This window comes from Mesoplodon mirus (genome assembly GCF_964341445.2).
Source record: "Mesoplodon mirus genome assembly, chromosome: 9".
NCBI lineage: Eukaryota > Metazoa > Chordata > Mammalia > Artiodactyla > Ziphiidae > Mesoplodon > Mesoplodon mirus.
This window is the reverse complement of record NC_138985.1, coordinates 22,436,703-22,451,963: the sequence shown is the minus strand read 5'-3', so window position 1 is coordinate 22,451,963 and position 15,261 is coordinate 22,436,703. Positions and strand designations below refer to the sequence as shown.

Sequence of the window (15,261 nt, the reverse complement as noted above, 5' to 3'; positions counted from 1 at the left end):
CTTAAAAGATGCTGGTTATAATCTACCCAAAGAAACATTTTTGAATCCTGTTTTTGTAGTAAAAATAAGGTAGACATCATAAGTAAAACATGGGTTTCTGAATAGGTGACCATGACACTGTAGTATCAAAAATTTTTTTTTGCAATGAGTTTTGACTTATTTCATAGGTTTTAGAAAGCTTTATATTGTACTATGTAACAGCTAACTCATTTAGCATTGATGAAAGGTGACACAGTTCTTTCTGTAAGAGGCTGGGCTTTAGAATTTAGGATCACAATACTTTTTACATAAATATAATTTGATGTAATATATAATTGACTGTAATTCATTAATTTATAACAGGGAAATAATCTTATTGCATTATACTAGGAATTCTTTCTTCAAGAAAATTTGTTTCACTTCTGAAGGTTCCACTGATTTATTTTTTTTCTAAGAAGCAGAGTTAGGAAAACTTATGGGGCTTAAAATGAACTGAAAACACTCAAGCTATGAGATCTGACTCCTAAATTTTAAACCTAAGAAAAAAAATACCCCATGTAATTTTGTATCTTCCATTTTTCCACTCGTTCTTCTTTTTACTTAACATGGAAAACATCAGTATCTCATTTACACTCTCCCTGAGTAGCCAGGGAAAGACAGCATAGGGTTGTCAAAGAAGAATTATCAGCAGCATAACCAAATTAGAGATTGAAAATATTATATGCAGTCATCAATCTATATCAACTATTTTCGTCTGCTTCCTACATAATCATCGTTTAAAGAAAACAACAATAACAACAAAGAAAACCACACCAAAAAAAAACAACAGGAATTCAACTGAAAGGGAAATGGAAACATAATAGAGACTTATTAAAACTTGCTTTAGGTTATAAAGTAAAATTAATGGTAATGAAGGAATTAAAATTCATATTCCCAGAATACTGTTTTCTCCTTGAATCATAGGAAGTAGGTCCAATGGCATTAATCTACTATGGAGGGAAAGTGTGAGAACACACAAATTTAAAGATAATAAAATACTTCTGAAGCAATCATTTTGTAGAATATTGTTATTTATGGTCATTTTCTGCTTATATACTATGAAAATGCTCTTTTTGATGCTGAAATATAATAAACCACCACTTGGGAATACCAGCAACACTTACACCAGTTTTTTTTTTTTTTTTTTTTTTTGCGGTACGCGGGCCTCTCACTGTTGTGGCCTCTCCCGTTGCGGAGCACAGGCTCCGGACGCACAGGCTCAGCGGCCATGGCTCACGGGCCCAGCCGCTCCGCGGCATGTGGGATCTTCCCGGACCGGGGCACGAACCCGTGTCCCCTGCATCGGCAGGCGGACTCTCAACCACTGCGCCACCAGGGAAGCCCCTTACACCAGTTTTTAAGAAGAAAATTTAAATACCCGTTTTAGTCTTTCATTCTCTTCCATGAATTTTTTGGCAGCCTGGTTAGTATTTTCTGCTTGAACTTTAAGTACTCCTTTGTTTGACAGCTCTTTTGCCAGCTGAGTAATAAGGGTAACCAGACGTCTCAACACTCTAAGAAAATGAAAAAAATGTCAGAGTAGTGTGCAACTAATCAGCAGGAACTGTGACTTTAAGTAATAATTTTCCAGTGACTCCCCTTCAGGTGTGGGCGTGGTGGAGGGAGGTGACGTTTACGGAAGGAAGATATATTTTTAATTCAAGTCTTCCAGTCAAAACAAGCCTGTGTCTCATTTCTTTGGAATCTTCGTTAGAAGATTAGCATTTGGAATGCAGGTTCAGTGGTACTTATTAATTTACTTATTTTCTCTGTAGAGGCCTTTGCCCAGGACGAGCAGAAACAGAATTCCAGACAGTGTGGCAGGGCCAGTAAGCGTTCTTCCCCCCTCAGCTCAAAATTTAAAGAGCATTTTGTGAGGCTGGCCAAACCTAAAAACTGCTCATTCACTTCTACTTATAGGTAACTTCCTTTGTTAGTAGTAATCGTTATCTTCATTTATTCATTCAGCAGATATTTCCTCAGGAACTGCTAAGTGTTAAACACTGTGCCACGCACTGGGGACATAGCAGGAAACAAGACAGAGGCCCTGCTCTCAGAGTTTAGGTTCTACTTGGGAAGGCAAGAATTAAAACAGTATTTAATTACAACCACGAATGACACTTGAAAGAAGAGTATATATATTACACATTCTATGGGAGTGTACAACCGAAGACCTTCCTACTTTGGGGGAATGATGGCCAGAGGTCTCAGCTTTCCTGAGAAAGGGGCTAAAGTAGAAATTAGCCAGAGAGAGAGGGAAGGATAAAGGGAAAGGGAAGGGAAAATTGGTGGGAAGGGAAAGCTGGTGGGAAGATGCTGAAGCAGGAAGGAGCTGGGTACAAAAGAGGAACTCAATAAATATTTGTTGCAAGAATGGATGAATCAATGAGCAGCGAAGGGCCGTGTGGTTGGAACGTGGTGTACACGTCAGAGCAGCAGGCGCCAGATCATGCAGGGCGTTATGCGTCTAAAGAACCTACAAGCCACGATTATTATTTGTTATTTGGATCTGTCATCTGAGTTCTTTCATGAAGATGTTAGTATGCGAAATAGTACAGAAAAAAAATCTATAGTATAGGTAGAAAAAATGAGAAAGAGAAACACAAATCATGTTTTTAAATTGTGCTTTTTAAAAAACTTACAGCCAGAAAAATAATGAAAATCCAGTAATGTAAAGATTTCTTTGAGACCTAAAAAGTTTCATCTGTGTATGTTCATAGGCAGCAGGTCTGCTGGCTGAGCTCCTTTCAATGGCATGAGTTGAGGAATATTTTCTTACTTCTCTCACAGCATCTATCAGAGAAAAAGAGGGAATATTACTTTTGGCTTTTAAGAATGTAAGGTTATTATTAAAACGGGAAGCAGTTTTAGCACAACTGACCTGTTAGATAGTGGACTTTAGCTAGGGCTCTCTTTTTGTCTTTCCTCTACAATACATGGGAGGGTGCCATGCTCCAAACAGATGATCAGTAAATGGATACTGGTAAACTTTGAATGTTAACAGTATTTTGCTTTTTTATTAGTCATCTAGGACTTACCATCACTGCACTGTCTAATCTCTAGCTACGTGGCAAACTATTATCCTTTACTTTTTTTTTTTTTTTTTTTGGCTGCGTTGGGTCTTTGTTGCTGCGCACAGGCTTTCTCTAGTTGGGGCGAGCGAGGGCTACTCTTTGTTGCAGTGCACAGGCTTCTCATTGCGGTGGCTTCTCTTGTTGCAGAGCATGGGCTCTAGGAAGTGGGCTTCGGTGTTGTGGCACGTGGGCTCAGTAGTTGTGGCTCACGGGCTTAGTTGCTCCGCGGCATGTGGATCTTCCCAGGCCAGGGCTCGAACCTGTGTCCCCTGTGCTGGCAGGCGGATTCTTAACCACTGTGCCACCAGAGAAGTCCACTTTGTTAGTTTTTATGACTGAAAAATATTCTATTGTACAGATACACCACATTTGGTTTATCCATTCATGAGATGATTTGGATTTTCTCCACTTTTTGGCTATTAAGAATAATGCTGCCATGAACATTCATGTACAAGTTCTTGTACTGACATAAGTTTTCATTTCTCTTGGTATATACCTAGGAGTGGAATTATTGGATCATATGGTAACTCTATGTTTAACTTTTTGAGGAACTGCCAAACTGTTTTCCAAAGCAGCTGTACCAGTTTACATTCCAACAAGCAGAGTATGATGGTTCCAATTTCTCCACATCTTCACCAACACTTGTTATTTTCTGTCTTTTTGATTATAACCATCCTAGTGGGTATGAAGTGCTATTTCATTGCAATGATAGTGAGTTTTCCAATTGATATTTTTATTTTCCATTTTCTTTAATTTCTTCCAGCAACGTTTCTGTAGCTTTCTGTGTTGCGATCTTGTACATCTTTTTATAAAGTTTTTTGGTAAGGTTTCTTGGTGTATTTGTAAAAGGAATTTTCAAAAAATTTCATTTTTGAATTATTGATTATAGCATAGAAATACACTTCATTTCTGTATATCGACCTTGTACTTTGTGATGCCACTATATTTCTTTGACACAGTAACTTTCTTGTAGATACTTTAGGATTTTCTAAATAAACAATCATGTCATCTGCAAATGACTGTTTTACTTTTTAATTTGCAATCTTTATGCTTTCTAGTTTTTCTTGACATTATTATCCTGGTTAGAGAATCTATTACTTAATTGAATAAAAATAGTGAAAGTGAATATCCTTGCTTTGTTCCCAATATTATGGGGCTAACTTTCAACAACTGACTAAGGATGACGCTAGCTCTAGGTTTTTGTAGATGTTCTTCATCAGAATGATGAAGTTTCCTTCTATTCCTAATTTGCTAATTAAAAAAAAGATTCGATGTTTGTATATATTGTAAAACACTACAAGTCTAGTTAACATCCATCATCATACACAGTTACAGAATTTTTTTTCTTGTCTCTTAGCAATTTTCAAATATGCAATATAGTATTACTAACAGTAGCCACCATGCTGTACATTACATCTCCATGACTTATTTATTTTATAACTGGAAGCTTGTATCTTTTGACTCCCTTTACCCCTTTTGCCCACCACCCACCCCTGACAACCACCAATCTGTTCTCTGCATCTATGAGCTTGATTTTATTTTTTTAAAGTTCCACATATGAGTGAGTTCATACAGTATTTGTCTTTCTCTGTCTGAGTTATTTCACTTAGCATAATGCCCCAAGGTCCATTCATGTTGACACAACTGGCAAGATTTCATTGTTTTTCATGGCTTAGTTATTTCTCAGATTGCCTCAATATAGTAAGAGCATGCCAATCACTACAAAAGAAGTAAAAGTAAAACAAACATAACTCATAAAAATAATTCATAATACTGTGAAGATCATTACTCATTGGCAATTAAACAGGAATAATACTCCTGGATCCATTATGCAGAAATGCTAAAGATTAAGCACTATCAGAGAATAAATGTAAATAGTCATACAAACCCATTTGTAGAATGAATTGCTTGCATAATAATGAAGAGAACATGTATCAAAAGTGGGATGGGGGCAACAATAAGGGGAGGGTGTGACAAAGTCAATTTTCTATAAGGCACACAGAGTCTTTTTCTGGATCACTTGTGGAAGCTTTCAAATTCCCAAGATGCATTTGTGCTGACACTAAACATATTCTCCTGGGTTTCCTACTTCCTTTCTGCCTGTTCCAACGTGCTAAAACACACACAGGTGCACACACACTTTTCAGTTAGTATTGGCTCTAGGAATATTAACACTTTGTAATAATTACCTTATTAGACCAACAAGAAAAAAAATTCCAAAATAATAGATGAATTAAGCTTGAGTAATTCAAACCTACTGGGTTTACATTACTTACACCAGTGTTGTTCTAGTGGACGAGAACACTGGACCATGTACTTTACATATGTAACTGCATTTTATCCTTCCGACACTTCAGTGAAGTACGTGTTATCCCCCTGTCCTGAGACAGAAACACTGAGGCTTCACGGATAGGTTCCTATCTGCCTGTCTTTACCATCCATGGTTAAAGCTCCTGCATTAACCATCCATGATGTTCCTACTCTCTGGGAATTAATTACTCCCTCTGCCCACAGATGCAGGCTCCAGCCAGCAGTCGTGATTCTGCTCTGTGACCCTGCCCCTGGCCATAGCTTCTCAGATGAGGATTGGATACCTGGTGGTAGCTGATCAGACTTTTTCCCTTAGAATTGGAATTGGGATTCAGAAATGGCTAGTTAGGGATTTCCCTGGCGGTCCAGTGGTTAAGACTCTGCACTTCTAATGCAGGGGGCGTGGGTTCCATCCCTGGTAGGGTAACTAAGATCCCACATGCCTTGCTGTGCAGCACGGACAAAAAAAAAAAAAGGAAATGGCTAATTAATCCTTGCATATCGCTGAATTGGCAAAACTTGGCAGCTGTATGGTACCTATTTTCTGACGTGGGAATAGAGTATCAGAGCCTGTAGAGATGTGAAGTAGACCCAGTGAGAAGTGCAGGGACACGAGAAGGACACTTCAGTTCCTAGGAGTTTGGCTTCCTTCCTTCCCTGGGCTGCTGTGGAGCAACCCTGTATTTTACTTTAAGTTCCCCTTTCTTGCTCAAGTGAGCTGAAGTTCATTTCTGATATATGTAACCAAAAGAAGCTTGGCTAAAGTTCCCCTTCCTTATATGGATGTGTGGCAGTTTTCAGTAGAAATTCTTGTGATAATTTTAGAGTTGGAAGGTCACAATACACTTCTAGAGCTAGCAAGAGCTGCAGGGATTATTTCCTCTCTCCCTTTATTTTGCAAATGGATAAACCAAACTCAGAGAGATGAAATGCCATTCCGAAGGTCATTTAGTTAGCTGGTGGCAAAGTTGGTACCTGTTTTCCTTATTGCTTTTTACTCGCTTGGTGTTATTTCTTCTATGGCTGGAGATTCAATCAGTAACATTAATAACTTACCATGAGACAAATACATTTTGAAATGAGGCATAAACCCATTCATACCCTGATATAATTACCTACTCATACCTTCTCACACCAGTTAATTCTGGTTTATAAAGAGGATTCCACCCCAGAGGTTGGTAATATGGAATGTGAGAAACATTTTCTCATAAGACAGTGGCACACGTGGTGGTTATGGCCCCTGTAAAACCTGCCTAACCCACAACACAACTCTGAGGGAATTCTGAGGGAAAACACACTCTGCAATGGGTATCAAAAACGGAAGTGCCAAGAAGTAGCTGGGTGACCTCAGACAAGTTACTCAATCTCTCTGAGCTCGGCTACGCCTTCTAAAAACACATGGTAACTATTTCGATTCATGGAATTTCCAGTTTGATAAGAACCTTAAAGGTCTACTTTTAGAGAAAAGTCTTGTCTGGACGTCACAATACCTCCACCAGCATCCGGGCAAATATAAAGGAGGTCTACCACCAAGGGACATGATCAGCACCCACGGCAAGAAGCTGAATCACCCTGGCATCAAGAGACAGATATTTTGCTCATCAGTGTCTCCTACTGAAAGACCTACAATCAAAAGGGGAAAGGATGGAAAAATCTGCACGTTTTTGAGACACCGAAACCCCAACCAAGTGGAAGAAGTTAACTGCATGCTGCCCACAAGCACATAGACCCCAGACCGGTTGGAACCGGAACGTTGATGATGCTGACTCCTGATTACCTCACTGCCAACCAGTCAGAAGAACGTCCACGAGCTGATCATGCCCTCTTTGAACCATTACTATAAAACTCCTCACTACCCCCTCCAGGTCAGGACACACAGTTTTGAGGGCATTAGCGCACTGTGGCCCTCTTTGCCTGGCAAAGCAATAAAGTTATTCTTTTCCACTCCAAAAAATAAGTCTACTTCTGATTTCTAATTTCTAAGGTACTGGTTATCATGAAAATGTCAAACATGCTGAAAAACTAGTACAATAAACATCCATATTCCACTATCTAGATTCAACAATGAACATTTTGCCACATTTGCTTTACTTGTTTTTTTTTAACCATTTGAAAGTAAGTTGCAACTATCATGACACTTCTAAATATTTCAGCATGCAACTCCTAAGCGTAAGGACATACTCCTATGTAACAGGTGTTGGTAAACTTTTTCTCTAAAGGCAAACAGTGAATGTTTTAGGCCACACCGTTTCTGTTTCAACTACTCCACTCTGCAGGTGTTCATGCATAGACAGTACATAAACAAATGGGCAGGGTTATATTCTAATATAACTTTATTTACAAAAATAGGCATTTGGTCTGCGGGCTACAGGTTACTGACTTCTGCTTTATAATAATAAAATTGTTATCACAACTAAAGTTAACAGAAATTCCCTAACATTATCTAACAACCAGTCCATGTTCAAATTTTTGCAGTCAGTAGTCCTTAAATATCTGTGCTGTTGCTGTTTTTCAACCAGGATCCAATCAAGATTCACAGCCTGCATCTAAAACTCTTTTTGAGGTCCTAGTGATTCTATTCCTGTTTGCCTCCCTAAGAGCTAAGCCCCTGGGTGCCTAGGACACCAAAATAACAAATGACTGTATAACTGGTAACTCTGAAAACTAGGCTATGCATCACTGCATTGAAATCTTAAAACAACAGAAAAGAGATTAAGAAGCACTGCACTCTGCTGCAATTTATGCTTGTGCGTATATAACAGTACTGTCTATCAACTATTTATCGATATATCAGTTATCTACTCCACACACTATCAATATACTATGTAATATAAATTCAACTGTATAGTAATGGCAACACCAACTTAATTAATTAAAAATCAATGAATACATTAATAATAATATAAAAACTAGAGTTAAGCTTAGTCAAAGGAGGAATCTAATACTTACCTAGAAACAGAACAATCAATAGGACTATAATAGTAAGGAAAGCCTTGTTCCAGAAAGTTGCAATTTTACCCCAGACGCTAAATGAAAAAATCTTCTGCCATCTGTAAAGCAATATAATTACGTCAGTTGTAAAAAATCAAAGGGACATTTTGAGATACTTCCTAAATACTGAATTAACATTTTGGTAATTGTGCAGCAAGTGAAAAGAATTATAGAAATTTAATTTTTTATGTCATACCAGAGAATTACCAATTCTTATCAATAAGAATGTCTCATGAAATAAAGAACAACCTCTCAAATTTAATAATAATCTGGCATTTGATTATCTTCTGTCTGGTGGCTTAAATATTCTAAAGTAAAAATAACTTTTAAAGTAAATATACATGATCAAAACCTTAAAAAGGAATTCTTACAGTAAAATGTTAAATTGCTAATAGAAGTTATCACTTTATATCATTTCCCTAATCAGGATAGTAACTCAGAAATAACAAAGATCTATTGTTCTAACAATTAACAACATTTCAGGAGTAAGAGGTCCGACTCTGCACTATTTATTTTTATAATGAAAAAAAATACATGCACTTTCAACATCTACTCCAAGTAAAAAAGTTTCTCCTTTACCATAAGGAAATTTAAAAAATCATTGAGGTATTACACATACACAGTAAAGAGCAAAAATCTTAAATATGTAGCGTGAAAGGGAATTCCCTGGCGGTCCAGTGGTTAGGACTCTGAGCTTTCACTGCTGAGGGCCCGGGTTCAATTCCTGGTTGGGGAACTAAGATCCCACAAGCAGCGCAGCATGGCCCAAAACAAAACAAAACAAACAAACAAACAAAATATATATATATAAAAATTTATATATGTGTATATATAATATATGTATAGCTTGATGGACTTTTATGTGTGTATATACCCATGTAATTACCACCCAGATCAATATTTGAACATAGAGAAAGTGAAATTTAAAAAAAATGAAATAGTCTAGATGGAATGAACAGTATAAGCAAAGACACAGAGGTAAGAAAGCATGGATTATAAATGGCAAAGAGTGACAAAGTAATCCATCACGCAACTGAAAGGGGAACAAACTTTGCACAAGAGCATTTTAAATGAGTAACACATTAACTGAGTCCAAAGGAGACATATAAAGGTAATAAGCACTTAAGTAAATTTCAAATTCTTACAACTTAAAAAAAAAAGGTCTACTTTATTATGCTTTGAAAACAACTCTAATAACCTTAAGTTTGGGGGAGACAGAGATTGATACCAATGCAGTTTCTTTTGCCTCTATGCTTCCGTCCAAGGATGCTATTCAAATTTTACATTACAAAGATTTGTATTTTAAGAAAGAGAACATAAGTGGCAATACCCTGATCTAGGTCCAAATGTAAATTCACATTTCAAGTAAATTGACAGTATAAAAGGGAACACAAAAGAGACCCCCTACAGGCAACAATGAGCAGTTTATAATAAGGCTCCATTCAAGGAAACGCTAATAATAGCTACTATATAGAGTCCTTACCAGACTTCCCTTCTAAACACTTGTACATGTTTTAGCTCATTTAATCTCCACAACCATCATATGAGGTGGATACTAGTATTACCTCCATTTTACAGATGAGGAAACTGGCCAGAGATGGTAAATAAATTGCCCAGGAGCACACAGTAACTTGCAGAGTTGGGATATAAACCCAGGCAGTCTGATCTCTGAGATGTGTCTTTAACCAGTGGGTGTGTGAGAAAAAAGTAGACAGTCAAATTAAATGAAGACTGAAGACTTTTCCTTGAAGAGTATGGTGGTTACACGTATGAAAGGTAAAAAAAGATGTGGATACACACGTTAAGGACATATTGTAAATTATCTGTGTGCATATATACCATATTTTTCTTATGTATATTTGTCCATGAGGATATATTTATATAATGTATGTACATATACACAAATCTAACAAATAGATACTTGATCAGGATAGGAAAAAATTATATTTGGCAGGAAAAAAATCCATAATTTATGCACGATTTTGATGGAGAAGAGATCAACTGACAAAGAAAAGTTTTTTGCAAATTCTTAAGCCTTATTTTTAAGTCAGATGTTTATAAATAACATCTTTCTCTTGAATATAGGATTCTACTGTTGCAAGTATTACCAAAAAGCTTAACAGGGTATTAGTAAGGATTTGAAACAAAATCAACAGGATAAGAGATAGGGTGATGGAACAGAAAAAGCACTAGACTGAAAGGCAGACTCCAGTCCAGAATTTGCCACAGATCAGCTAGATGACCTCAGTCAGGCCACTTTCCCATAGAATGAATGGGTTGAATAAAATCATCTCAAAGGCCCCTTCCTACATAACAATTCAATTTTTCCTTTTGTAAGAAAGAAAACAGTGATGGTACAGCTGATAGACAAAAACAGAAGTGAGTAGAAATCCAGGTAGGTAAGAAGCAAGCTAAAAGTTGTGGAAGACTACCGGACCCTGAGTCAAGATAAAAACTTTCTTAAGTCTCTTCCAGTAGAGGAATCTTACTAAGTTTCAGTGGGTTATCTCTAAGATCTCATTTATTTTCTTTTATGTGAACAAATGTCTTGCAACATTTTTATACAGGTGTATTTTATCATTCACTATCCAGTCCCGAGGTAAAACTGAACTCCTAATAAGTGGGTTATTACAGGGGTAAAGTGAGCCAAGGCTTCGATCGAAATAGTACTGAAAGACCTTCGAAGGTCCTTTACTAAGGAACTAATGCTAATGTATGGTTCTGATACCTTTCATATTTAGTACGTTTAATATATATTAATTCTGTGTGGGGAGAAAGTGGTAAAATTGCCATTAAATGAACACTAATGAATTATGTAAGGCCAAAACTAAGAATCATTTATTGGCTTAAGTTTCCAAATGGTCATTCCACTGCCCCACTGAAACATTTCTGCATCATGCTGTGCTGTAAACAGCATTTATGCATTTACTTTTATTTAAGTTCACTGCTGTAATTCAGGGCAATAAAACGAAGGTAAAAGCTAACGACAAGACAGGTGACAAAAGTATGACCACTGCTTTATTACATCTGCAATCAAAAGAACCGAAAAGCCGAGGCCCTTCCTATAGAAGGGAGGTGGAAAAGTTATTTGTACATATAATAAAGTTTTATGTAATGTGATATTTTAATATGGTCATCATATATTACCTAATTGGTTTGTGAGTTTATTTCTTTTTTTTTTTGCGGTACGCAGGCCTCTCACCGCTGTGGCCTCTCCCCTTGTGGAGCACAGGCTCCGGACGCGCAGGCTCAGCGGCCGTGGCTCACGGGCCCAGCCGCTCCACGGTATGTGTGGGATCTTCCCAGACCGGGGCACGAACCCATGGTCCCCTGCACCGGCAGGCGGACTCTCAACCACTGCGCCACCAGGGAAGCCCCGGGAAGCCCCTGTGAATTTATTTCTAAACAGAGCCTTTTATATAAACAGCACTGAAACCTTTTTAATCTTAAGAAAACTTTTTCCGTTAACACACTAAACCGTCTAAAGAGCACATCATATATTTACTATTGTAACGCTTGGGAGGTTTCCTACCTCTGAGGAGGAATAAAAGGTAGACAGAAGATTAAAATGAGTCCTATTTCAGCGTAAAGAAAAGTTGCAACTGCCGTCCATTGAAGTGTCATTTTTTCCCTTCACACCTAAATAGAGAAACACTTATTTCACCCTTTCCAAGAAAATTCAGTTTCAGGAAAGGCCCCCGGGGCGCGAGGTTTCCGGCCAGGAGGTTTATGGGATCAGTCGTTCCCCTCAACGGGCGGCGCCCGGCAGAGACCCGGGGCGGGGAGTTGGGGGAGGGGAGGGAGTGGGTCGAGGGTGGGCCCGGAGGCCGGCGTCTGCACCTCCCCAGCGAGCCGTGCGGAACGGGCCAGGCGGCCTGAGCGGCACCGCGGACGTGCTTTCCGTCCAGCTTCGCGGCGTCAGCAGCCTAACGCCAGCCTCTGCTGAAGTCCGCGCCCGGGGGCCCTCCCGCTCAGCGAACGCGTCGGGGGGCAGAGCCCACCCCGCGGTCCCACCGCGGCGAGAGCGGCGCGACCCCGCGCTCCACGCCGCCTCGGGGCCCGCCGCCCCCAAGACGTCCCGCCCAGCCTTACCCCGCCTGAGGACGCCTGGCTCCCCGCGCTGCTCCGCGGCCGCCGACGCGTGGGACGTCACACGCCGCGGCGGGCGGAGGGGAGCGCGCCCCGCCCCCACCCGCAGTCCCACATGCTCCGTCTCCCAATTCCGGTCTCGGGGGCCGGTCCCAGGCGACGTGCCAGGCGTGCTAACAAGATGCTTAGCAATAATTGTTTTCTAATTGATGGTGGATTAGAGGGTCCGATCCGCTGCTTGGGGTTCCCAAGTGCAACTTCTTCTGGGGAGCCGACTTAACATTTCTAATGAAGTGTGGCTTGCATGGGAGGGGTGAGCTTAACCGACGTTCTGAAAGGGCTTGCTGGGGTCCGGCGACAAGGAGTGGCACCGGGGCGGGAGGGTTAGATAGGGTGCTGCACACTCAGTGAACGTGGTTAAAACACGCCTTTCCTGGTTTGTATTTTACCGTAGACACAGTTTCGTTGTCCAGAACAAGCTGGTTGTGCCGCAGTTTGTTCGGAGAATGTAGGAGGATAGGTAGCGTCCAACATACACTTCGTGTGACGTTTTCTACTCTTGTCCGTGGGCTGGGAAGAGGCAGTACACTTTCGGGTGATGTTTGGGGACTGACTGGAAAGGAGAACGACGTGGGTATGGGTATATTCTTTCAATTACTTTTTTCCAGGTTTTCCAATTGCGTGAAAACACTCAAAATTTTAAAGATTTCCCCCCCCAATATTAACAACGTATCAGGAATGCACATAAAAGTATTCTCCTGGAGACGATTATTTTGGGAAGATTAAACAAATGGTGCAAACAAGAGGTGGTTATTGAATATAAAAACACTTTTAAATCAGTGCTTTCTCTTATCACAAGTATACTTGATTACATAGAAAAGAGAAAAAAGAATATAAATTAACCATAAGGAACTTAAAAAAAAAAAATCAAAGGCGTTTAGAACTCCTTGCCTTTCTACACTGGTTCCTTGAACGGCTGTGCACCTTACTTTAATTGTGCTGCTGTCCTCAGAACACTGGTGTAACAGAGTTAATTTACAAACGTAAAAATCACTAAGTTTTGACTATAGCTCCCTATTTGCTAATATACTACTCATATTTAATGAAAAAGCCAGTTATCTTTAAAGATCCGTTAATTGAAAAATGAAAGCACAGAATGTGCCTTAAAAAAAATACAACATAGTGCTTATGTTAAAACGGATTTATTTAATATTCCCAAACTGTTGAATTAAGCAGTTTTAGATAATTGTCTCCTTATAACATATTGGTAATATAGACCAATATCTTAATTACGGGACTGTTTTATCTTAACCTGAGATAATTTTTGTGTGTGTGTGGCTGTGTTGGGTCTTGCGGGCCTTCTCTAGTTGCAGCGAGCAGGGGCTACTCTTCGTGTGGTGCACTTGCTTCTCGTTGCGGTGGCTTCTCTTGTTGCAGAGCACGGGCTCTAGGCCAGCGGGCTTCAGTAGTTGCGGCGTGTGGGCTCAGTAGTTGCGGCACGCGGGCTCTAGAGCACAGGCTCAGTAGTTGTGGTACGTGGGCTTAGTTGCTCCGTGGCATGTGGGATCTTCCTGGACCAGGGCTCGAACCCGTGTCCCCTGCACTGGCAGGCAGATTCTTAACCACTGTGCCACCAGGGAAGTCCCTGAGATAATTCTTGCAGTGGCACATTCACCACCAACAAAATTCTGTTAGTGACATCCCCAAACCATGGAACTTTATTTTTTAACATTTTTTGTTTTTTTGGCTGTGCCACGCAGCTTTCAGGGGTCCTAGTTCCCCCACCAGGAATTGAACCTGCACCCTTGGCAGTGAAAGCAGTGAGTCCTAAGCACTGGACCGCTAGGGAATTCCCTAAACCATGGAACTTTAAAGTTAAAATTATCATCAACTGCTGGGAAGCATAAAAATAACATTACTATTAACAGGGTATGAATATTAGGTTTTTATTTTATTTTATTTTATTTTTTGTGATACGCGGGCCTCTCACTGTTGTGGCCTCTCCCGTTGTGGAGCACAGGCTCCGGACGCACAGGCTCAGCGGCCATGGCTCACGGGCCCAGCCGCTCTGCGGCATGTGGGATCTTCCCAGACCGGGGCATGAACCCGTGTCCCCTGCATCGGCAGGCGGATTCTCAACCACTGCGCCACCAGGGAAGCCCAATATTAGGTTTTTAAATTAAAAATAAAACCTGGTTACTGTTCTCCAGGAAATAATATTTCAAATACACAGCTGTCCCTTGGAATCTGTGGGGCATTGGTTCTAGGACTCTTGTGGGTACCAAAATTTGTGGATGCTCAAGTCCCATATACAAAGTGGTCTAGCACCGAGGGCTGACTGTGTAAGCATCTCCAAATTAGCTACCAAATTTTTTATTTTTAAGATGTGGGGGACAGAAATTAACATCATTTTATGTACAGGTATATTTACCAAGCTCTCAATCTTCTAAAGATTTAGAAGGCTCGAAATGTAACAAATTTAATATCATTTAAAGAATTTCATGGAATCTGTTTTAAATTATAGAAAACATCACATCTAATTAACTTCTATTACATACAATTTAAAGAAATACCTTGAGGTGTGTAATTCATGAATTAGGAAGTAGCAGTTTGATTTTCCAATTTGAACTTTTAATTTAAGTCCTGAATGCAATTCTATACAGAATTTCTTGTTCCTTTTCATTTTATACAGATGTTGGAATTTGTTCACACTTTTCTGCTCTTTTCATTTAAAACATACCTAATGTTAACTTACAGATACCATGAGTCATACTTTTAG

General features: G+C 39.7%; 1 protein-coding gene across 2 annotated transcripts in view; it reads right to left on the bottom strand.

Moving 5' to 3' along the window:
• Positions 1 to 12,559, bottom strand: part of LOC309810667 (B-cell receptor-associated protein 29) — a 42,153-nt gene extending 29,594 nt beyond the window's left edge. Inside the window, exons 1-5 of one of the 2 annotated variants that reach the window (XM_082632842.1) lie at positions 12,486 to 12,559; positions 11,926 to 12,032; positions 8,352 to 8,452; positions 2,661 to 2,811; positions 1,397 to 1,532 (exon numbers count right to left, since the gene is read on the bottom strand). In XM_082632842.1, coding sequence (XP_082488968.1) covers positions 1,397 to 1,532; positions 2,661 to 2,811; positions 8,352 to 8,452; positions 11,926 to 12,017 — 480 coding nt within the window. In that variant the 5' untranslated portion in view covers positions 12,018 to 12,032; positions 12,486 to 12,559. Of the gene's footprint in view, positions 1 to 1,396; positions 1,533 to 2,660; positions 2,812 to 8,351; positions 8,453 to 11,925; positions 12,033 to 12,233; positions 12,452 to 12,485 lie in introns of those variants that run through there. The other variant, XM_082632843.1, reaches the window with a different exon arrangement.
• Between the last annotated feature and the right edge of the window lie 2,702 nt (positions 12,560 to 15,261).